At 36.6% G+C, this 26,479-nt stretch overlaps 1 protein-coding gene across 1 annotated transcript in view; it reads right to left on the minus strand.

Annotated features, from left to right (window-relative positions):
- Window positions 1–13,805: 13,805 nt before the first annotated feature.
- DIAPH3 (diaphanous related formin 3) overlaps window positions 13,806–26,479 on the minus strand; it is a 229,452-nt gene continuing 216,778 nt past the window's right edge. Inside the window, exon 28 of the mRNA XM_042867343.1 lies at window positions 13,806–14,062. Within this exon, the coding sequence (XP_042723277.1) occupies window positions 13,806–14,062 (257 nt within the window). The remainder of the gene's footprint in view (window positions 14,063–26,479) is intronic.

Genomic DNA, 26,479 nt, shown 5'->3' on the forward strand with positions numbered 1-26,479 from the left:
CAAAAAATTAAGTATAGAAATTGAAATCTCCACCCTCACCTTCAGGTATTTGAACTGAATTCAGTAAAAGCCTTTGCTGTAGCTGGAGTGCAAGAGAATATTCTGTCCCTTTGACAGGAATAATCCTCTCTTTTCCCAATCCCTTCCTGGTAACCACATGCTATGGGCAGAACTCTGTATTAGCATTGCACCTGCACAGTGTAGGGTAGTCAAATATCATGGTTTGGTTCCAGAAAAAGAATCTTGCGTGGGCCACACATCTTGGTGTTAGCACTGGCAGATTGGCTTGGGTGTCAGAGAATTATTCTGACTATCACAAAATGATAAAACTGTTTTTGCAGATGGACAAAAAAATTAGAGGGCAAGAGGGGATCTTAAGAGATTGCTTACTTAATCCATCACTCTGCCATAGGGCAGGTTGAACTCCAATTATGGAAATCCTGATAGATATTTGGGCAAGCAGTGAAAGGATGTGCAGAGTGGGAAGAACACATCCTGTGCCAGTGAGAGATGTATTTCATGGAAGCACTGCATACAGTGGATGCATTGCCATTCTCCATACAGCTAAGAAGTTTTCTTTATTTTGCCTTAAATTGTTGTCACTTCAGTTTAAGTCTGTGACTTTCATCATGATCATCATAGCCGTCAAAAAAAGCCCCTCCTCTTTATCAAGTGAGCACGTATCAAACTGTAGCCTAATATGTAGTATGATACATAGCCTCTTTTCCCTACTTTATTTTGTATCCTTCCTCATTTTTCTTCAGATTGAACAACTCTGAATCTTTCACTCTTTCCTTCTAGGCGCTGATCAATTCCCTCTGTCTTCTCACTTTTCGAATCACTTATTACTGAAATGCAGTGCCCTGAAACAAACTTTTACTAGGGCTGAATAAAAAGGCTTCAGTGCTTTCTGGATGTGTCACACTGCATGAGTATATATAAGCCTTAGTATGATAATTACCTCTTATTTCTTTTTTTTTTTTTTGAGATACCATGCTGTTGTTCACTTGTGCTTGCTTCAGTTTTACAAAGACAGTTGCTATTTTTCTCAGTGTAGCAACTTGCATTTTTTTATTCTTGTTCTTACTTGTGCAACAGGTTATTTCCTTCCCATAGGGATTCATTCTTCTAATCTGCGTTGGGATTGTTTTTGTGTAGAGGAATGAAAAGAGATGTTGATGTCAGGGTACATGACATTCTATGCTATCGTTCTGTGACTTCTTTTTTGTTGCGCACCATGTTTGCTGTTTCCCAGTCTTTCTGTACCTCCTGAACCCTTAAGAGTTCTTAAGGATGATCACTGAATGAACTGCGATGAACTTTTAGAGACCCAGATGATGGGATAGTTTTTAACATTTTTGTGCTTTTAAAGCTCTCTAGCCTATGTTTCTTTGTTCAGAAAATGAGATCTTGTCCCTTGCTTGCACATACAAACTGTGACAGCCATTTGATCATACTATCTCTTTTTAGTGAAAGCATGCAAGGGAGATATTAAAGCATTCCTGTAGTTGTCTGTTGATAGCTTTATTTTTCTGCTGAATTATGAGACCAACACTTTTCTTCATCTTTGTGTTAACACCAGTATTTTTACAAACAGATATCTTGCTAGCTGCCAGCTGTATTTCAGGTTGCATCACTTTCGGTTTTGTGCCTTCAATTTTTTTCTTCCTGCCTTTAGAAGCCTCAGTCAAGTTTGTCTTATTGTGAAATCTTCCTGGCTCTCAAACCCAACTTACTTCTATTCACATCTGGCAACAGATACTAATTTTCAGTCTCCGCATTTGAACTTATATACTTATCTCCATGACTTCGTTGTTGTTCATTTGTATTTTTGCTTGTTTGGTTTTGATTTTGTTTGTTTTGGTGGGGCATTTTGGGAGGAACTGCCATCTTTAGCTTCCACTGTCCTTGAATCAGATCTCCACATGACTTAATCATGCAAATTTTTGAATTTATTGTTGTGTCCCTTCCAGAACTCTCTTATTTCTTTGCAACCATTCTGCTCTTATTTCACTTTACCTACCCAATTTTGTTACACTGATTCAGTTATGAATTTGATCATGTATCTAGCCTTACATCTTTACCTGTTTACTTGTGTGTAGTTAAAATAACGGAGTTGTTCTGGAGATCAATTTAGTATCCTCCTGTATGGACTCTATGAGAGTACACTGATCTTCACTTGTTTTTAGAACAGTCTGCTTATACTGTTAGTATCATTAATTTTCTCCTTTCACTAGACTCATTAAATGCAAATACAGTTGTAATGTGCACTTAATGCTTTCCCAATCACATACCGAACCACAGTCCATTCTTCAGTGCCACTTCCAAAACTATACTCTGTTTTCACCTGAAATACGATTCTTGTTAGGCAGAACTGGCACTTTCGAGTTTTTCCACCCACGCTATAGTTCCTTTTAGTGACTTTTGGTCTGTAGTGGTCATTCCTGTCAGTATTATTAATGCCATATGGATGAGCAGCATAGGGTAGCAGTTGGCGCTAACTTTCACTGAGTGTCATGTCTGGTTGACAGATATGTTCCTCCGTTGCCCTTAGGATAGAGTCAGTAATCACCACCACTGCTCTTTTGCTTCTTTCTGGAAATGATGATGAATTGCTGAACCTTTAGAGTCTGCGACTCTTCCTAAACTGCCAGGGAGGTTGGAGCTTTACCTGCAGCACAGGAATTAAGGCCAGAACATGGAGTCGGTAGGAGTGAAGTTCAAAATAAATAAAAGGAGATGGAGTAGGGGAGTAAATGGGTTGAGTTCCTTGACAAAGGACTCCGTGTACAAGAGATTTTAACGTGACTGAAAAAACTGTAGAAAGATCAGCTGGGTGGTAGATGTGTTTACAGAATTGAATTGCTTCCATAGTTTGTAACTCTTCTCACAATGGGATAAGCACTCTGCTTGACACAAGTAAGTCCCTGAATTTCCCTCCAGGGCTCAGAGATGTTTGTTGTTGTTACTATATTGTCTTAACTGTATTGCAGTTATCTCTAGAAAATCTCATGCTTTTCCTGTGAGCTGATGGAATAAAGGTTTCTCTGCCTTCAGCAATACAAAGCTCTGCTTTGGAATAAAATCTCATTGCTTTTTGTCCTGCCATCGTGTGTCTGCAGCAGTGTTGGAAGATTGTACATTTCACTTTCCCCCTTATTAAAAATAAATAAAATCATATCTAGATTAGGTATTTTGCTCTCTGGTAAAAGCTGTGCCTTGTACAAATCCCCTGCACTGAAGTGACAATCTTCAGCCTTTTGGAACGTGACACTAGACAATCTCTCTTCTTTCTGTAAGACAGTGCAAATCTGCCACAGAGCCAGAGGTTTTCAAGTGTGTTGCTGCACCTATGATCTATGAAGCATTTTGGAATACTGTAGCAGAGGATAATGCAGTCCTGCATGTAGATACAATTAGGTGAGAGGAAGGTGAAACTATGAGGTCAGCATTCTGAAATGCTCTTCCTTTCGAAAGCTTAAGTGATTTTTTTCTATTTTTTTCTTGTTCATCATGTTTTCTGAAATAAAAAAAAAAAAAGCAACCACAATTGCAAGACTTTTGATATCTTCTTAAGCTATATCTTTTTCTATATTTTTTATGAAGAACTTAAAGTCACATTATAACCCCTCAGATGAAGCTCAAGTAGTTGTTCTTGTCATCAAAAGCCTAAGGTGAAAGCACAGCCTTGTACTGTATATCTTATGCAGTATTTTTAGAGAGAGTTTTCATACTGGTAGATGTGAGTTGGCAAACAGGCTTTATAAGTGACTACACACAGGTATGAAGCTGAGGTATTTGCAGAAGTTGTGTATTTTCAATAGAATTCAGGCTGTGAATAGCTGTTGTACGAGACAAAGACTGATTCAAGGTATGGAAACATACAGCATGAAGAGTAAAAGTAGACACTTCCTCGGTGAATCACCATTTTGCTACAGGCTTAATGACTGAATACTGGTGGCTGAATCAAAGGTGGATAAACTGAACTGAGCTGAAAATCCATGAGAAAACAGACAACTCCATTGAACTCTAGATTAAAATGTGTGCAATGCTGGATCATAGCTTGGGCTTCAGCCTTGGGGAGGTATGTCCAGTTTACAGTCAATTGAAATGTGAAAGGAAAGGTCATTAGGTAGAAGATTTCCTGGTATTTCTTAAGTTGTGGAAGGAAAAAAAAATGTTGTGCTAATGCCATTCAATTTACTGGCAAGAGGATTCAACTCACCTCCTCCTTTTGAGAGGTGTAGAAGTGGATGCTGTTTTAATCTTGCCAAGGAAGAACAAAGCAAGTGAAGTTCATAACAGGTTGCTGAGTAGGGCTTCAGCTACCCTTTATTCTAGACTCATGTGGCACACTGCACTGATCCCTCTAATCATTTGCAAATGCTCGGATTCATCTGCCCACATCTGAGCTGGTCCCCTCAGGCCCTCTCTTTAGTCAGAGAAGGGAAATAGACATGGCTATAGACTCATTTCTCTCCTCTTTACATATTAGGTGGAAAGAGCTCAAACTGGCCTTTTCTATATAGGAAGAAAGCCAGAATGAGTGATTACCTCGGCTGGACGCTATTACATCAGAATTGTCTGAACTTAGGTAAAATGAATCCCACACAAGAGACAGTGTATTGTCCTAGGAAAAAGAGCTTTGTTACAAAGAACAATTTATATAAAATGAATTTTGCTCTTCATTATAGCTGGACTGTATGCAGGGACCCTCTATTTCAGTGACAGTGCCTTCCTGCTGGCCTTAGATCAACGTTGCCAACAATAAGCATCTTCCTTCATGCATGATATCCCCTGGGAAGCACGGAAAGGTGTCATACTACAGACTTCTGGGTCTCATTTTTATATAATTAACTAGTTTTCCACCTGAAATATTGTAATTAAGCTTTCATGTGTAAAGCAGGAGCATATGCCACTGTCAAATGACTGAATAAGACAAGTCAGGCATTTCATGTTAATTTAACTTTACCAGCATTAACTTTCTTTCACTTGTTAATGACAACCATATGCACAAACTACTGATGGTAACTATTTCATTCAAACAACCTGATCAGTTTCTTGGTAAGGTTATATACTGCACTATGCTCTTATACCTTGACATATACTAAAGGAGTTAGTTTTGTTCTGCATAACAGAGAAAATTTCACTCAGATATTTTTTACTTCTAGTCAGTAATCTATGTCTGTGTTAGTGCTGGATGGACAGGAGATGTGCACTAATGTACTTTGCTCTTAAAGGAATTATATAGGAATGCCAGAACTGTGTCAGAATGTGGGCCAACACATTTGGCCTCAGTCACCCATACTGTATAATTGTTAAACTGACCCTGAAACAAGCCTGACCTGTGCCATCCCACTCCTGTACTCTCTGTAGATACCACAACAGGCAGTAAGGAGACAGCTTGTCCTGGGACAGTGGCCTTCAAAATGACTTGCCTGTTGCTTTGTCCTTCAATTGGTTCAGTCACTAACAGAAATGCTGCCTTGCAGATCCTTTGTATACTCTTCTTGAGTGGACTTAATGGCTGTGGCTCTTTTAAGGAAAATGAGAACTGTACCCAAGACCCATTCTTGCTCTTGATTGATAGCCTTTCTTTCATTTCCTTGAACTTGGCAGCACTTAGGTGTTAATGTGAATAGTGATTGTAGGATTGTTTTTGCTGCTTAAAATTTCAGGCAGGCAGAACTCAACTCGCCTATTCAGCATCATATTTATTGGGCTAGCAACAAGAAAATAATAATTATATGTAAAAACTGCACAGATTGGAGCCAGAAGCAATGAGACAATAAAGCCCCACAACACCATCTGTATAGCTGCCTCCAGGCTAGAGCTGCACTTTGAGTCATCCCATTTAGGAGTTGTCTCTAACAGTCTCTGAAGTCAACAAGAGCCTTTGATTTCTTCTCAGTGGGTGCTCTATCAGATTGCTGTAGTCTCCTTTTAAAGTCTAAGAACAAGGGGGCAAAAGGCAAGTTTAGTGAGCTGCACTGTAAGGATAAAATAATACCACTTTAAGAAGAACCATTCTCTTTGGAGAAATATTAAATCTGTAGGGGGGATAAGAGTTCAGGGCACAGCAATTACTGTATAATGGTAAAATTTCATCAGCGGACAAGGACAAAGTTGGATTTCTGGGGTACTGCTTGGTGTACAGTATGAGGCAGATTTGTAAAACAGAATAAAATGTTTTTGCTTCCAAATGAAACAATTAACAGTACAGTTTACATGCAGGGCACTTGAAGTTAAAAAGATATTGCAAGCTCTGTCTAATATTTTACATCTGCTGCACTTATGAACAATTTTCATTTTTCAGTGGTGATCTACACAACATGCCCAACATTTGGCAAAACAAAAATGCCGTAAAATCGGTTGGATGAATTGGTTAGAGCATTACCCATTCTTTTCTCAAGGCCAGTCATACAGGGGTCAAAATGTTCTGCCAGGAAAATGTCCTAAGAGGAATATTTTATTTTACTGTTGTCAGCACATTGGAAAGGATTTTACTCAAGTCACCTTTGTATATTTTATTCATTAGGGCATGATCCTGAGAGGTTGTAGAAACCCTGTGCTCTGAATGACTTTGTGCCATTTGAGGATGATGAGCTGAGTATTTATGAGGACATGTAGGGGACGTCACAGGATTAGGCCCTTACCATGGCCATCTGTGTTCATACATTGGACTTGCTTTGCACTGAATAATGGGACAGGTTAATTCAATGAGACAACTGTCGCTAATCAAAGCGTCCTGGTAGTAGGTACAGCATGAACACTGTATCTTCTTAGTTGTATGTAATTAAAAGAAATTCTGTCTTTATTTTGATATAGATTTATGTATTTAGTATTAAATACACTGGGAAGGAAACAGGAAGCAATGATCCTGTGCTGTCTTTCACAAGAAGAGTTTAATTTGTTCTTGCCTGTTGATTTTGATGCTCTATCTAGATGCTACTGAATTTAAACTGTTTATTAGTTTGTAGAAAGATTTACTGTAGCGCAGTATATCTGAGAAAAATAAAACCTTCTGATTCTTCTTTGGGGATTTGGTAATCAAGAAGTAGAAAATTGTATTCAGGGGCTGAAGTTAATGAGAGCTCATTCTGTTCTTTATGGACCAGAGTGACCACTATTCTCTGCAGAGACAGACAAAAAGCTGACTTTTTTCCTCTGCCATCCTATGGTTTCAGCATTGAATCTGTACTGTGGATTTGAACCTGTTACATCTCAAGTGAAAAAAAAAAAAAAGAAAAAACACACAATGACTCGAATCTCTATTGCATCGGATTGTCCACAGAGTTGGTTGATTCAAGGAAAGATATGAAGATATGGCCCCAGCTATCTTACTGTGATGTCGTAGCACAATGTGGCATTGTGCCACCAACTGCACAATGAGAACATATTTTTTTCTGTCTAAGCATTTTTAATGCACTGCTCAGGCACCTTGTAGATAAATTTGGCATAATCAATTCCAATTTTAAAGGAGTAGAAAGCTCTTATCCCATTTTTCATTTCAAACCACTTACTGTGGTTCCTTTACCTCAGTTGTTGTCTTTCAGGAGAAATGTTGATGGGTTGTGCTCCAGGATTCATTACTGAAGAATGCCTGTGCAAAATTGATGGGTCTTGCATTATACTATCAAGGTGACTTGTTTGACTTCACTGCTTTGCTTTCCTATCCATTAGCAGAAAGTACACTTCATTAGCAAAAAATCCAGACTGCATAATTGCCGTTTCTGTCTTACTTAATGGAAAGAGTCTTGTTGCAATGCATGTTTTCAACTATGTAAAACAATCTTCATATTAAGATGCAACAAATTAAGCAGCACTTTCACAAAAGCTGTTTATGTATTTATTATTGTTACTAACAGTTATAGACTGTAAAGGTTATGGTTTGCTTTGCACTGAAAATTTCGAGAAGAGACAGAACAGCATATAGCAAAGAAACCCAAGTAATTGAGATTTAAAGGTCCTTCTGAATTTGTAGCTTGCATGTAGTCATCAGGCTTGCAACGTTGACATACTTCAAGTTTTCTTTGCAGACCTTCTGTAGCGATTTTGACATCTCGAATTTTACAGAGGCAGTCTTTTATTGTATTTGTGTCTGTAGAACTGTTGGCTTTTCGTTTTGTTTTTTGGTTATTATGTAGGTCACTCCGAAAGTAATGCCTCCTGTTTATTTCCATGGAAACTACAAGAGATACAAAGAAAACAATACTATTCAACAGAGCAAATTCTCAACTACAGAATGCTAGTTTTCAACAAAGTCACCACCATTAGGCATGCACTTTCAGCAGCAATGAACAAGAGCCTGCATGCTGTGCTAATAAAATTTGCACCAGCAGTAGTGACCCAAGCATTAATGAATATCACTAGGTGCAGTTTTTTCTGCATAGAGAAATCCGTGCTTCATATGCACGTCCATATCAAACACCATTTTGTCAGACTGCCCCTCTGCTGCCATCTGTCACATGGTAACAACGTGTAATGGAATATTGGTGGGAAGGTTCAACCTCTATTGCCATACTGCAGACATCCATCTCTGACACTGTGGGCCAATACAACGAAATAGGAAGCATTACTTTTGGAGCAGCCCTTATATTTTGACCCTAGGATCTGAGCTCAAGTTTGTTGACCAGCATTCTTGTGGCTTCTTCCAATCTGAAACACTATGAGGACAGACTGCCTTCTGTACTGCCTTCTCTGTGTCAGCATGCATAGCTACCAAGAGCAGCGTTGCCCCGTATGATTGTACAGAGATGTTATGTGAACTCATCTGACTCCTTATGCTCTTACTTTACCTTTCAAAGTGAATGGGAGCAGGACTGACCCTTGAATTTAAGAAAATATTCTGAGGTTTTCTGGGGATTCATATTTATCTGTCAGACTTTTCCTTCCTCTTATAGCTTGAGAGCATTGCAAACGAGCAGCCCAACAATATTGCTATTCTGAGGATATTCTGATATATGTCTTCAAATAGACAAGACACCTGTGGCCATACCAACTCTGGATCACCCACCATCATTTCCTTCATGACCTTTAAAGATGTCAGATAAGACTATTTTTTTTCCAGTTGCTTCATTCCACACTAGATGCAGTTTCAGGTCCCAGAAATGAAATCAGGCAGCACATTAATCAACTCTGCTACGAAGTCTCCTCAATTCTGCCTTTCCATAGTTAATTTTTTTTTTTTTTTTTTTTTTTTTCTGGGTAATATAACACAGATTTTAAAAGAGAGGTATATTACCCTCCAGAAATAAATGCAGCTCCAATACCAGCAGTGGAATAAGCTCATTTAGATGAAAGGAACTATTTTCTTTTGGTGGAGTGAAAAACCTTATCTGTCTCTCTTTGGATTACATTCAAGAGTTATGCCTCTGTGGTATATGAGACTGACGTTGCATGCAAGTCATCTGCTTGGTACGTTGTCAGAAAATATTTCCCTTAATAATTCTTCAGTGCATGACATTGCATGGATCACAAAAAGAAAAAGCTGCACTTCTGAAGGAAAATAAAAGTACATTGGAGTTTAAAATGTACTCAGCTAACGTATCAAACTTAATGGCTATCTCTGGAAGGGAGAGAAAAATTTTATCTGGACCACTTCTCACCTGTTCTTCAGTGATGTTACAGTGACCAGAATGCTTTACTGGCATGCTTTCACAACCAGAAGTAGTAAAACTGTAAAAGGTGCTTGCATCACATGCCAGAATAATTTAAATAAAGTTGATTAATCTCTTGTATAATTAACACAAGGCGATCATCTCAGCATTTCTTACCTGTAGGAAACTTGGCATAATGTAAGACTGAACACATAAAAGCTGCAAGTCATCTATTATTTTTTAATTTATTTAGTGAGCCAGACAAGCAGTTCCTCAGACTTTGACTTTTAAGTGAAGTTATTTTTCTGCTTTAGTTCAGTTGTGTATAACAAACACATCACATTAAAACAACAGGAGCTGGTATAGCAAGGCTTTATTTTGTTCTAGAGAAAACAATGTTACAATGTTTTCATGTAATTGCTTTTATTTTTTTTTTTTTTTCCTGGGCTCTCTCGCTTGCCTCTGCTTTCTTATTACAACGTTTTAGGTGCTGTGGCTTTGGGTTTACCAACCCCTGCTTGTCCATTTGTTTTATAGACACCAGGTACTGTAAGGCTTGGAAAGATTATTGTAAAAATTATAATTTGTTCCTGCTCATTAGAAATGGCTGCAGCAGAAGTTAGCAGTAAATGTCTTCTTTTCCAGCTTTTATTACAGAAGCCCAAAGGGTTGCAGTGCTTCAAGTTGCTCAGCATTAACCCATTTAGGTCCAGAAAGTATGACTTCGGCTGGGCTAGGCTGAGGGCTGGTCATATAAGGTGGTTTCAGACAAGTAAGTGCTGCAGAAAAATTGTGTACAACAGCTGCATCTGAGGGTTTTTTTCCAACTTTTTTTTTTTTCCCCAACTTTTTTTTTTTAAAGTATTGTCATAATTAATGGAGAGTGCAAAGTAAATAGTTTTTCCAGATTGCTGATCCATGCTCTGTTAATGATGTGTTTAATTCAGAACAGGACTGTATGCCACGGCAGCCACAGTGCCACTGTACTGTTTGGTAATAAAGTCACTGCCATCATTTTTCGTTCTGCGTTCATATGGACTAGTATATCACCTATGGTCCATAAGTCAGATGTCAAGCTTGGTTGCATATAGCTTGAGGAAACTGATAGCAAACATTAATATCTTGAGAAGGTCAAGCCATTAGAATTATTTATGTATGAATTTAGACCACTGCCATGAATAATCCGGTGTATAAGTAAACTAAAAATTGATGAAATAATCAAAATTCTTCTACTGAAGTAAATGAAAAGTCATCCCAAATGAATGTGAAGTATCAAAAATGTGTTAGACCCTTACAGCTTACTGGCAAGAAAAGCCCCTGCTGTTTTTGCCTGCTGTATGCTGCTCAAGTAAGGAATGAGCAGTGGAGTATACCCCACAAGATCTCTCAAATGCTTTTCTTTGAACAGTTATGTCTGAAGATAGCAGGAAGCTTTTTTTTTTTAATAGGGACTTAATCTTCAGGTGTGAATTACAGAAACAGAGGGTTTTTCACTTCATGTGAAACCTTCGGTTCAATCCTACAGATGAGGCAGTAGGCTTGATACTTACTAAAAACGTCCTACTAAAAATAACTAGCACACAGCATTAAAAATCTGCATTCATTTAAAAAAAAATTTATTTAGCTTTAAATTTTAAACTCAGTTAATGAATTAAGTGAATTAAAACAATTTACCCCATACAATTTAGAAGCCGAGTTTTACACTTTAATAAAAGCATAAGAGCATATAATGGAATAGAGACATAATATTCTCAAGGTTACTGTTACTTGAATCCATTAAACCATGTATTTATTTTTCCTATTCAAAAGATCTTAATTGTTTACTTATAAGGAAGGGTGAAATGCAGAGAGAAAACTTATTGTGTACACCAACTGGACTGTGTACTTCAATCCTGATTACATCACATTACAATGGTAAAAGGAAACGCTGAAGGGGAAAAACTACACACTGTATTTACATGGGTTGTGAAAAGTTACAAAGCTTCTTTTATTCTCCTACTTATACAGAAGAAACTGTGAATTAACTTGATGTCTGCTTGGAAGTATGAATTCAGAAACACAACATCTAACAAGGACCAAAAGCCCTGGAATACATTCCTTAGAGCTTCTCGGCCTGTACAAAAAGATGGCTTAAGATCTATAGTTTTAAAAGTAAATATTTACTTTTAAATCAGAAGATGCTAGGCTGCTAGGAGCTCTTTGATTATTGAGAATTCCACTAGGTAGCTTCATTAATTTGATTTGCTTGAAAAATGACACATTGGTGTCCTGAACTGTCAGTTCTGGTGTGGACTGTTACTCACTTATTCAAGTGAACAAATGTAATGAAACTGTTAATGAAAACGAGTTTGTACATCCACCTTCATTCAGCTGGCCATCACGTTCGTACTTCAGAGGTAGTTCTCCATGCCCAGCCCTTTTATTCTAACACATTCTTCAGCAACTGTATTTTTCTTTCTTCAAAATATATTTCATTTAGTTTTATTTAGTCAAGCGTACTGTACTCTGTCGACTGCAATTTGAATGGTACCCTGTGAGCATGTGTAGTAAGTCTTAACAGTTGACAAGGTGCAGAAGATTGTAGTGGTACTTTAGCAACAGTTGCATTATGCAAAATTATGGATTACAACTTACTGTAGTGACTGGAGAGGACATTATTAACTCCAGCGTGAGCTTTTACTTTAGTTTTTATGAGATTAGCAGTTGCTGTTCACTCACTAAAAGGCACCAAAGACAGCCTTGTTTGACACCCCTGCCCATTGTTTTGCAAGCAGCACTGAATAAATGATGGTCTGACAGAATTTCCCTGCATCTTTCCCTGGCTTCTCTTCATATTTTCTATTTTTCAAAAGCTAATGCAGGAAATGTAATTAGAGCATATAATGATGGTTACAACAGCCCCAGAAACACGAGATTGATTCCCATGATGGCTGAAAAACACTCCATGCAGTATGTATAAACAGGCCCAATTTCAGAGTTCTAATTAACTTTATTAATGTTTAGTGCAGAAAGTAAGAAGGCAACTTAAACAAGGATATAAAAAGCACTGAAGCACTGAAACACTGGTTTCATAACTGACTCTTATTGAAAGACATGTTTTTCAGTGTTTTGTAAAGAAAAATAGAGTAATTTAGAAGAAAGACACTAGATACCTAATACGCTCTAATAATAAGGAAGTTTTAAATAATGGAGCAAAGATACTAATAGTAACTTCCTACTTGGTAACGTAGGTAGCAATTCTTTATGACGTGCAATTAATAAATATGATAGCGAACATGTAACAATGTACAACGACAGTGCGATAAAAGAGATGCAATTATGTGCAAGTTTCCTATTGTGCCAGCAAATAAGACTTTATGGGCTACTGGAAAATGAGTTTGTGAAAAACCAATTGTAGAAACTTTTCCATTATATGTTCCTTTTGTAGAAACATATTAACTCACATGTGAAAAGATTAAAAAATGACATTGGTAAATAACTGTGGAGAAAGACCTTCTGCCCACTACAGATACGATTGCAAAACACTGCATTCACAGAAATTAGATATATATTATCTTGATATAATTGGCATAACTAAGATTAAGAGGAGCAATATATTATTCACACATAAAGTATATAATCTGCATAGATTTTTCTGTTTACTGTCCATGGATTTCCATTTTGTAAAAGCATATTAAGCAAACTTTGGAGCTCTTCAATGAACTCAAACTGGAACATGTCTGAAAAACTTATGTGATACACATTTCCCATTACTATAGTTGCAAATGTTGCTGTAATAACACCTTTTAGGTACTAATATCTCTTCAGAACAGAAATTGCAGTGGAAAACATAAGACTACTTTTCTTGCATTCCCTTATTCCCAGGCATGGTGATCTAACAATATTTATGAGATACACCTATTTTGAGAAGTTCTCAAAACATATGGTCAGCAGTTTGTTGAATAAAATGACTGTGACTTGGAATAATGTATTATTTGTTTCTGCTGATATTTTTTTTTTTGTAGTCTCAGTACATAAAGGCATAACAAAAAATCTTTTTAATGAGAAGAAAAACAAGTCTGGTGCTGTGCAGTTTGGAAGTAGAGTATTAATACATAGAGAAGTTTGGAATTCAGAAGTACATAATGTCAATAATGGAAAATTAGTGTATCTTTTCAAGCTATCTATTACAGTTTGTTTTAAAGCTTTGATTTAATCCTTTATATTCTATAGTGCTCGCAGCCTTGCCAGGAGAGCTTCTACCTCTGGAATGGTTTCTCCCTTAGAAGGAGACCCGTTACGCTCTGTTTTCCTTTCTTTGTTGCCTTCTCCGTTATAGGCTTCCTTTCTCCCAGCAGCCTTGTTCCATGCCATACAACTTGTTTCCACATCATAAGTAACCTCTTTGGTGACCGGGCTTCTTGTCGAGTTTAAGCTGATATTGTGGCGTGAACACGACTTCTCTAGTTGTGCTTTCTGGTTCTCTGTGAAAGATAAAACAAATAAATTTCATCTCAGTGTAAAATACTCAGTTTCAATATTCTGTAATTTAAAAACATCTCTTGATGAGACAAAATTTCACATGCAGATGACACATTAAAAAGACTAATGATGTTCAAAGAGTCAAGAACAATGTCAAGAAGAAAAAAGTGGCAGGCCTGGTCTCCTGGAAGTGATGCAGACTTTACACAACTTTATTAGATTAGCATCCATATTTCCCATAAAATCAAGAACAGAGACTGACAGGATCCTTCTTTCTCACTTGAGTCAAAGAGAAGACACTACTCAGCACTTCACAATGGCTTCCAAACTTCTATCTGGTTAATTAAATTTCCTACATATTTTTTAATTGATCAGATTTTGAAATATAAAAAAATCTACTTCCATTGTAACAATTCTTATTTATTATTTAGGCAGCTAAGCAATTTTAAGAATCTGCTACTTTTTGCTAAGTATCATTGGTATTAACTGTCAGAGGAAGCTGTGCTTGGTTCAGATTCAGCTTTGTTGGCTGACGTGTATTAACAGACAGATTTCCTCTCTGCACGCAGCTCCAGAATCTGAAGAGTCCCTCTCATAGATCTCAAACTTTTTAAAAACAGGCATACTCAATATTCATGTAACCTTGAACAAGGCTTGAAAATGGCTTCAGCAAACTTGACATGACATTTAAAGTTTTTTTGGTTATTCTCTGAAAGATGTTCCATCATCCCAATAGTAATGACTTTGGAGCACAGGCAGTCACTCATGACAGTGTGTTTTATGTGAGAGCTGAAAATTCCTACCAAAAACAGCTTGTACATTAAAAGGCAGCTGCTGAAGATATTTACTGCACTGTCATTCCCTGACCAGAGGCTCCCAGTGATGGATGAGGATTTTACACACTTTCTTGGACAATCTCAGCAAATTTTACAGGCACAATCACCTTTTGGGAAGTGGAGGAAAATAAATGCCTTTCTATCATCTTCTAGAGCAGATAAATAATTCTTAATTAAATTTTGATAATAGCTGGTTTTTTTCACTTAGCTGAAAAACTAAGTGAAATTAATAGAAAACTAATTTTTATACTGTATTATGGAAAATAATTTGCCCCTGAAGATGCAATAACGTACATTTCAGATTTCCTGTATTACAGAAGGCCAAAGATTGGAGATGAACACATCTTCATAATTACACATAATAAGCCCATCGTATAAATTAAAATATCTCATTCTGCTTCAATGTTTACTTTTATTGATTCTGATCACATATTTGCAAGCTGAGAAAAGCATGCCACCTATGTCAATACACAAAATTTAAGCTTCATTGTAGCTGCTTTTGATTAGATTGTGTTAAAAGAGTGAGGGAGAAATAAGTGTTTTGAAAATCAATACCGATTTTAAATCAATAATGATTTTAAAATCAAATTTTAAAGCAAAAGATAAAATGCCAGAATCAAAGAGTAGGTGCAGATGTGTACTAACACTCCAGTTCCAACTACTTTGCAGTTCACTGAAATCCTTACCCCAAAATAGTCAAGCCCAAGGATCAATTAAGTATGAAGAACTATACTCTGTAAAAGACATAGTGAACACTAATGCACTGAGGCTTTAACATTTTCCCCATCTTCTCATACTATGACTTAAGTAACTTATAAAAGCAACAAGTCTAAGCAAGAAACTGCTTCAAGTTAACTGCTAAGACACAGTAGATGTTGGAATCGATCTACAGTGTCATCCCACTTCAAAACTCCAATTTAGAATTGCGGAAAGTTGTCTCTCATAACTTGCTACTTACAACCTGGAATTCTTGTGTAAGTAACTGAGTAAAGTTGAGCATAATTTGTTTTCATTTTTTTTTCTCTTCTTTTTTTTTTCCCTTTAAAACAGTAGCAATGGCATTGATAATCATGACTTTCTTGGCATATACTAGTGAACAGAGGGCCAGAGCACCTCCTCTATGAAGACAGGCTCAGGGAGCTGGGATTATTCAACCTGGAGAAGAGAAGGCTGTGAGGAGACCTCACTGTAGCCTTCCCGTATTTGAAGGGGGATTATAGAAAAGATGGAAATCAACTTTTTATAAGGGTAGATAGTTATGGGACAAGGGAGAATGGTTTTAAGGTCAAGGAGGGAAGGTTTAGATTGGATGTCAGGGAGAAGTTCTTCAAGAGAGAGTGGTGAGGTGGTGGAACAGGCTGACCAGAGAGGTTGCGGATGCTTCCTCCCAGAGACGCTTAAGGCTAGGCTGGATGGGGCCCTGGGCAACCTGATCTAGTACCAGATCTGGAGGTTGGTGGCCCTGCCTGTAGCAGGAGAGTTGAAACTTCATGATCCTTGGGGTCACTTTCAACCCAAGCCATTCTATGATTCTATGAACAAAGTCAACTTGTAAGACCAGAGACCTTCCCTTCCTGCAAAAATAGGGAATGGCATTAGGAAGTGTCTTGTTGTGCAGGGAAGAAGCCACAATTCCTTGAAACAATCACATAGTCATGTCCTTAATACATGGTGCTCAATTCTAGTGATTAACACACTTTCTAAGAAATCAGAACATTTTTGCTTCAGTCATTTACATACGCTATCTGAATCCAGTTCAATCATCTTGAAGTTGCTTCAGATGCTTCCTAAATCAGGTTGCACCTTGTATGCTCTTTCATTTAAGGAAGGTTTTCTATATGCCTAGGTGCATGCTCGGTATTAGCAGATTTGGCTGTAGGCAATTACCAGCACAATAAACTGGCTGTAAGGAATCCTATTCAGAAACACTGAACTTTGCTGCTGGACCTGGTTCAGAAAGTACACGTGCTTACTTGTAGTCCTAGATTTCACCCTGGTAAATATGTATCCAGAGAACTATTATTTTTATCAGAGTGAAGGATCACTGCCGTTTAAGTAAAAGTTTAAAACTAGTTAGATATTAGTAATAATAAAAGGAGAAACACACTAATTCCTTAGAAATAATTTCTACTTTGCCAGTATTTTATTTAAATAAAGCAGTAATTAGTGTCAATCCCAAACTCTGCAACAACCTGTACTGCTTCACACATTGATTCAAAGCTTTCATGCTTTGGTGATTTGGTATCCCATCCACTCCACAGTCTATTTATAATCAGGAAAAGCCCCATGTCCAAATTTGCTGACAAATTAAGCACAAGAATCAATAATCATTACTATATTCCTATTAGAAACTGGAATGCTTTGAACCATCAGAGTAGGGAAGTTCTGGAATACACATATAATGAAGAGAAAAAAAAAAAAACCCAACATGATCAGTTATGAGGAGCAATTTAATGTGTTCCTGAAAAGATATTTCATATGCCTGTCTGCAGTAGCTAGAAAGTGGCTAAGGGACGATGGACCACACTTTCAATATTTTCCTTTCTATAGCAATCTACAGGAGATCCATAAACCAGTCAGAATTAATAGGCTTTTTTTAAACTACTTTGAACCGTTACACCATGGTCATTTATTAATTTAGTTTGTGCTTTTATCTGAAACCAAAACTATACGTGAAACTATATTTGAAAACTCCGTTTGAGACAGTGTACAGAATAAAATAAATGCATTTACACACTATACATCTTGTTTCAAATAAAATGTGAATTGAAAAGAATAATATCAAAAGCAGTTAAAAGGAAACTACTCATGGAGAAGCACATCTACATGAAGTCTTGTGAATAAAAAAGCTTACATTGATGAAGATGCACTACTTGTCCACCTACTGTAGCAAGCTTTACCTTCATGCAGCAGCAAGACAAAAAAGAAATCAGACATTAAAAATCACTGATTAGAGACAGAAGTTATTAATTAGCTGTATACATTGGAAGTAGTTATGGTCCGTAAGACTGATGTTTCTAATATTTGGCCACTCTGAGAAATCAATAACCATCACTCACACATGTCAATAATTGCTATGAAGATGAAAATTAAAACAACAACAACAAAAAACTTTGATTTCACAATTAAGGTTTCTAAAGACTATAGTGAGAAAACATTTGCCCATAATATTTTTGACTTTACCACTACTGAATGCTTTGAGACTCAGGTAAGATAGAGATCGTGTTGTAAACTACTGAAGTCTAAGTGTTCAGATCTTATCTTATTGTAGATCCTTGGCATCTTCAGACCTATTAAAATTCAGTTTTTCCAGATGTGAATTCCTTGAACATTGCTGTTAATAAAAAACATTTCAAAATTGTATTCACGTAACCTGGGGCCAAATAGCTACTATCATCTAGAGATAAGTCTTCTAAAATAACTTTTATTAATGGCAATGTTCAGGAAGTATAGGCAGCTCTGCATAAATGTGTGCAAGAACTTCTTCACAGTAAGGGTGATGGAGCACTGGAACAGGCTGCCCTAAGAGGTTGTGGAGCCTACTTCTCTGGAGATGTTAAAAACCTGCCTGGATGCCTACCTGTGCAACCTGGTGTAGGAAGCCTGCTTTGGCAGGGGGGTTGGACTCGATGATCTCTAGAGATCCCTTCCAAACCCTACAATTATGTGATTGTGATTGAAAATTGTGCTTAATAGCTTTCCTTAGTTTAAATTGTGTCCTAGCATAGAACAACTTATAATCTATTAAAGGCTACACACTTTATATTCAGAAAGAAATGAAATTGTGCAATAGTATGTGAACAAAAAAGTCCTCAATGTGAGACTTGCCTGCTGTGAACCTGGGGAAACAAAATACGATCAGTTGGAGATTTTTAAATCCTGCCTAATGCTGTTATATATTACCTTTAATGGTGAACAAAAATGATTTCAAGAGACTTACTGAAGTTGAGACACAGATTTTTCTAAAGCCGGTAATAAATATTTTAAATAAAAATGTACTTTGAAAAGCTTTATTTCATTGCATAGTCTCTCAATAAAAGTCTTGGTACTAAGGACATATTTAGTTTTTATGTAAATACTTGTACACTGATTGGAAAATAAAGCTGTAAATACAATAAAGAGAAAGACATTACATGGCATTATAAGCTTGTATTACAGTCATACATCTCAATGTGGGGCATGATAAAATCATATTATAGGCAAGAACGATTGCAGTTATAGTCTCATTACATCTTTTACCAAGTTAACAAGGAAAATTGCTCAAAGACTCAGTGCAGTATTTCATCTCTTTGGCTTGTTTTCCATGTGCTATATTGTGTTCTTGAAGCTATGTCTATGCTGATAGATTTTCTTCAGACGACACTTACACATCACCCTTATCACCAATGCAAATTATTTTTACATTATGAATCATGTCTTGCCTTTGCTAGAAAATATTCTAGGGACATGCCCCCATGTCAAGTGGTTTTGGCTTGGTAAAAGTAACAGCCCTCATCACTGGCTCCTCAGCGTGGTGTCATACTTTGACCTTGGTTCCCTGTCCCTGATGAGTGAAACTGAAAGTCAGGGAAAAGGTACTGAATCGTGTTCACATTGTACCCATGTGGCTTCCCAGCACACCACCAGAAAAAAACTCCAATATTCAAAATTGTGATTTTGAACTTCCACATACCAAACTCTTTTTTACTATCAGAAAGGGAAAAAAGAAAATTAATTCCTGTTTTCTTCTCAAGTAATTTGTCATAATTTCATAATTTCATCCGGGATGGATTTTTCTTCATTGTCTGTATGATGCTATGTTTTAGTCTAGGAGAAAAACCGTGTTGATAACACACTGATGTTTATATCTGCTCCTAAGCAGTATTGTACAGAATCAAGGCGATTCTTAGCAAAAGGCCCAAGCAGCTGGGACAGAACAGAATTAAGATAGCTGACTTAAACTGGTCAAAGAGACATTCCACACCATCATGTGGAAGGAGTTTTGAAAGGGGCAGGAGTTCATTCGGCTCTTTTCCACTGCTTTGGGGGCTAGCTGGGCACTGGTCACAGGGTGGTGAGCAATTGATTGTGCATCACTTATACAGACATAACTATTATCCTTTACTGATTTTTCTATCTTAGTATAAAGTTTTATCTCAACCCACGAATTCTGCTTCTTTTTTTTTTTTTTTTTTCTTCTGATTCTCTCCCCCATTCCACTGGGAATGTGAGGGAAGCAAGGAAACAACTATGTGGTGTTCAGACACCTGCTGGGTTAACTACAGCAGGAGGAAATGGGGGTCTTATTTCCTGCACTGGCCCTCCATCCCTATTACATCTTAAGGTACTGCATATATGTGAGCCTTCATTTTTGTCAGGCACCCTTATCTCCTTAAAATCATTTATACAGCCCAAAGTTAGTGCTCTGAAATCCATTCCTCGACACTGGTGTTAGAATGTCACAACACCTAATTCTCTTCCTTAAAAGCCTTCTTTACCTTCCAGAAGCAAAATTTAGATGTAATGGGAAGGACTGCAATAGCTAGAAGGCTCATGCCTATTACACAACATGACTCATAAAAAATGTCCTATCATTTCCTTGCTGGATAGTGTAATGAAAAATACTTAAAATACATTTTATTGCCATTTTTTATTAGTTTCCTATTTTTTCAACAATTTCTGAGACTGGCAAGAGTGAGATGGAAGAAAATCCCCAAAATGTTAAAAGAGTGCTGTGTGTTGCCATGACTTATTTCATCTATACCCTGCAGCACTAACCCTAGCACCTAAACAAGTGTTAGCTGTACTTAAAAGATCTTTGATAAGAAATTTCTTAGACCATAATATTTCATGTTAAATGTTCACAACTTGACTTAATCCAGAGCAGAAAAGAATTGATAAGGCACAGAAGAGTATTACTGAGCCTTCAAAGATTAAATAAAAATAAAAACGTACATTTAATTGATGTAGCTGTTCTAGTGTTTTATTAAAAAGTGTGAAATGCAAGGAATAAACATTAATCAATATTTCAGTTTAGATGAGATTCACTAAGTTTTCAGAAACACTGAATATAGTTTTTGTGTTCATTTCAGAGGCAAGAAGAGAGTATGCCAGAGCTAAGTGAGACTAGGATAGAGGATTTATAGAAACTAAATTTCAATGCAAATCAATTATAAACTCTGAGCAAACTAATTTGGGAAGAAATGAACTGTGCTGAACCAGCTCCTTTTACCTGTTCCTAAAGCAAATCCTTTCCAATCTGTCTCTTGCTTACCTACATCTTCCCAAAAACTAGCTCTTGCTGATCACTCTATTCAATCTTATCTCTACTTCTTCCAAATGCACCTTGCATTTGCATTGAGATGTGTGGAAACAATTTCTGTTTTTAATTTAATCTAATATGGCAATGACTTTCATTACAAGAAATGCAAATTTAAGTTGCTATGATTTAAATGCAAGTCTTGAGTGTCTGTCAAGTGGAAACTAAAACAATTGTTATCAAACTGCTGACAAAATTCAAACAAACTTTTTATTTAAGTGAGGAAGGAAACCTCTGAAAGTGCATGATGGCTAATTCAGTCTTAAGGGTTTGGCCTCCTCCCTAATTTCACTCTGCATTATAGTGGATCTTGTTTTGTTCTCATGCATCTTTCCATAAATTAAGGTACATTTGGTAGTTTCTAGGACACTGCAAAATGGAAACTTCCAAACTTGAAACCTATTTTATGATCACTATTGATTTTTAGAGCACATCGTTTCAATCATTCTTTAAAAAAAAAAAAAGCAAAAAAAAAAAAAAAGCAAGTTTCTTAATTAAAGAATGGATGAACAATTTTGTGTAACTCTAGTATTAGTAAGCAATAAATTAATCTTACTTATGTTGGGATGAGTGAAGGTGAAAAGATGAATCTTGATCCTATCTCATTCTCATAAATGAAGCTTAGTGACAGTATGCTTTCAGCCAGTGGCTGACATCTTATTCAAGAGAGGTGTTTATGGGATTTCTTCCAATGTACAAACATACAAACAAGTAGGTACAAACATTTCCTCAGAAAAGGAAACAGTCGGGAAATTATAATGATCTGTGATTAACATATCTGGGTTATTTTAAATTTCTGAAATGTGTTTCATTACTAGGCTTTCTATTCTGTACAGAAGCATATTGTAGTTGGCCATTTCAAATTGGTGTTGGTGATCTGTGACAATGTACGTAGAGGTCTATATTTATATAAGCTCCATATTTATATTTTATAAGCTATACTCTGATAATACTCAGATAATTTATGTAGATCTCATACTACACTGATGGCTTTGAAAGGAGATCCATTTAGTTTCCAAACACCTTCGTGTGGTATCTACCTATAGATAGATGAATACAAACTACACTTTGATAGAGAATTTAAGGAATATTCATAAACACTGCTGGCATCAAAAGAAAGCTTCTGGCAGCTGCAGTGTGTAATGATAAGTAATGTGTTGAGGAAAATAAATGGAAAAGAAACACAAAAATTGTGGCAGTGTTTTCTCAGTTGTTGTGAACCCACCCTCTCTCTGCCCCCACTCCACAACAAAAAGAGCAGTGGGAACCCTCAGATCTCTGAAAAATAAAATCTCAACAAATTCAAAGAATAAAAAACATCTTAAAGAATGGCCTGATATTTATGAGATTCCAATCACAGTTCTAAATGGAATTGTTACCTTTTAAGTATTTATTAATTTAGCATAAATGTTTTACAAAAAACAACTATGCCTAGTAATTGCCTTTAGAACTTATTTGCAAACTCTTGAGTTTATCCTCTTCTTATTCACTATTCCTGATATGAAAGCTTTACAAAGATCCTAAGCATTCTAATTACTGCTGTAACAGCATACTATCTGTATATCCTTGTTTGAGCCCAAATTTCCGTCTCCTATATCAGCAATCAGAGTACTGACAGGCTGAAATATTGAAGGTAGAGCACAAATATTTTGTAATGCCAAATCGAACTAATGGGAAAAATTGTTTCATCAAACATTGCACTTTTTTTCCTATGGAATCAGCCTGCTTCTAAAGTAAAAGGAGTCCTGCAAATGTTTTTGGGAGTAACATAAAGTTAAAAGGTGAAGACTGAAAGTAAAGTAGGCAAGTGTTAGTCTTAACAGTCAAGTAGAAATGCAATTTTCTCACATTCCTGTAACTCGTAGTGGAACAATGTTCCAAGGCAGTTTGCGCCCACACAGGTCACAGTCACAGTGTGCTGTCATTCACTATTATCCAAAAGATTGCAGGAATAGCTCCCAGGCTCCCAGGCTCCACTCTTTACAGCACAGGAGCAAAGAGGTGATTGTGAAGTGTAACCTGTGTACACTAACATCCAAGACTGCCTTCATGAATGCACTGGAGATAGATAGAAGCTGAGTCATCTTACTTCATGTGACTTTCATCATTCAAGCATTATTATTATGGTTCTTTCTTTTCTCTGAAGAAAATTCAATGGTCAAAAGCATGCTAGAAAGGAGATTGAAACTGTGCAGCAGGAAAAAGTACATTTTTAAGAGCCAAACTAAAAACCAAATATTAGGAAATAAATGCAAAGTAAAAAGTGATTCATCTTCTGCTTGTTTTACAAGATTGCTTATCAACTACTTTGACAGTTCTCTTTAAGTGTATCAAGCTAATTAATGTTACGTGCTGTCACTCAATTATATCCTCTCTTTGGGATGGACTTTGATTGGGTCTTGTTCATGTGTGAAGGAAGATGGAATTTGAAAATGATCCTGCTCTGGACACGATCCACTGATAGATGTGTTTGACACCAAGAACTGTACATTGCAAGTATAACAAATCACTTGCAAAGGGACTAGGATTTCAATAGAATCTAACCAAGGAAATTTTCTTTGAAGATGGCATTCACTCACATGTCCTATCATCACTGATTACTATCTGAAACAAATTCTAACCACATTGTCATAGGTAATTAATCCAATCTAGGCAAATTCAAAACGTTGTGTTTAACATCATTAATGGTATGCATTTTTCACTTCATGAACACATTTGTGTCCTATTTTTTAACAGATAAACACTTTGCAGCCACTTTGGTATGTAAAAATTCAGTTTAATCATCAAAAGCCAACTATGAGATTTCCAGATTCCTTTTTTCCTAATCAATTGCACACAATTACTGAGTAGCAATGATCAAGTATCAGAAAAGACCAGTTAGTCTTGCTATGTAAGGGAGGATTTTTTTAATTTAAGACATAATACATCTTTGGTCTTACAGAAGAAGCTTTTCTCTCACTTAGAGGAAGAACTTAATGTAGACACAGAGCCAGTATAAAAGAGACTGAAAAAACGATCCCTTTACATTCACTGAAAAATCAAGGCTGAAAGCAGTAAGACCTCCTATACCACTGAAAAAAAAAAATGAATTTTACATATGGACCTGGTATTCCCTTGTCTATTTTGACTTACAAAGCAGCCTTGCAAATGTGCCTCGCTCAAAAGGTGATACTAAAAACAAGAGGTTAGAGATCATCATGGTATATTAATTATGCAAAAGAAGCCAAACCAAATCTAATCAGAAACAGCAGACTCCAAACAAGAAAAATCTCTTTTTTGTCAGAGAAAACATTTATGGTAATGCCAGAGCATCTGCTGATTACAGTCAGAGCTGCAGGATGCCAACATTAAATCACTGAACCATCTCGACAGTTTCTCGGTACTCATGTCACATTCTAATAATAATTTGCTGTGAAATTTACCCAAATCTGAAAATTAGCCAGAAAATGTTCACAAAGAATATAGGTAAGAGTCAATAATGGAGATACAGAATTGATTTTCATCTGAAAAAATACATATCTAAAATAGATGTTCGGTCCTTAGACTTTCTAGAGCTGCATTATATTGATAAGTCTCTACAAAAGACTGAACATTTTAAGAACAAAATATACTTTTTTCTTCAATTTCCTGTTGATTGTGACCTACCACTTTTTTGTTTAGAATGTTAGCATGCATGTTTGTTTAATATAAACTCAGATTAGCCATTTGAAGAAGGCCTGAACCATTAAAAATCAATTTTTAATTCCTGACACCTGAGGATTCTACACAGAACAATATACTTCATTGTAAAGCTTTAATTGATGCATCTATGTACTGCGGAGGGTGATTACTTGAATAATAAGTATCAGAGATGTGTGATCTGGTTGCTAAGCAAATGTGAGCAAGGCTACAAGCCTGAGAAACTACGTAACAATGAATCAAGGTGCGATGACAGGATAATTATTCCATGAATTGTCATGTTGAAGGACTCACAGAACACTGACCTGTATGCGATCACACACTGGAAAATTGCTTGAGGGGTAATTAAAGTAATAATAGAAAAGTCCAGTCAGTGACAAATAGAAAAACACATGCTTAACTTATTTCTCTGTAGCATGCATGATCAAATGATTTCTTATGTTACAGCAAATGCTTCTACAGCGAAAGAATTCAGGGGACAACGAATTACAGCAAAGATCACTGGAATTTATCTGAATTAGCACTAATGGTTTTCTTTCTCAGCACATGTAAGAGGAAGACAAACACCACAGCTACAAATGTTCCCTCCTTCCTCCTTTCCCTGTAGTTTTTATTGCTGAGCATGTTACATGTATGGAGTAGCTCTTCTTTCAGCTCTGGTGACATCTTTCCCAGCCTCTTGCCAAGATGCTGTACGTGTTTTGGGAGTGAGGGAGAGAAAGACTTGGAACTCTTCAGCAACAGACAAAACATTGGTGTGCCATCAACAGAGCTCTGTTGGGAACACAAAGCACAGTACCATATGGGCTGCCAGGAAGAAAGTTAACTGCCACCCAGCCAGACCCAGCACAACTGCTGATATTTTAACAGATCAATACTTACTTAGTTGCCACTGCATATCTATATTTGATGAAAGCTATTCACGTGCCAGTTTTAAGACTTCTAAGACTTTCAAGATACACTTTCACAGTTTTGATATTTGCTTAACACATTTCCATTCCTCTCCCTCTCAGCTTTTATTCAGTTTACTGTATCAGTTTATATTGGTATAAATCCCTCTCTACAAGTCCGCACTTCAGCTCTGAGTATATATACTTAGTCTAGACAAAATAATCTAGTTCTAGAAGTAAGCCTGTCTGTGATGGAAACCATCTGATTGCTCAGCAGTATATACTCAGAAATCTCCTCACTCCCCCATGTGCCACCATTATTCCCTCTTTTTCCCCTTCAATTTTCATGAAAACTGGGAACAGTGTATGTACATATCCATATGTATCTGTGATGTACAGGTCATATATAATCACGACCACTGCATTTCTGAAAAAGAAAATTCTTTTTCTGCCATCACATTCTAAAGAGAACCTAAAAACAGCTCTTAGGAAACTCACTGCACATAGTAATTGAAATTGTCATAATGACACTCCTTTCTAGAATGAATATGTTCTGTAAACACATTGCCAGCTCATCAGTTAAGTTACTCAGTCATGGTAATATGCTAGAGTTGTATTTCCAAATCTCTGCTAGCATCCTCATTAGAACTCATTTCAAAAGAGTAATGTTATACTTAAATAGCTTTAAATGCTTTGAAGAAAAACAAATTCTACTGA

Source organism: Lagopus leucura, unplaced genomic scaffold (genome assembly GCF_019238085.1).
Source record: "Lagopus leucura isolate 7727_CA_CO unplaced genomic scaffold, USGS_WTPT01 Super-Scaffold_100001, whole genome shotgun sequence".
Classification (NCBI taxonomy): Eukaryota; Metazoa; Chordata; class Aves; order Galliformes; family Phasianidae; genus Lagopus; species Lagopus leucura.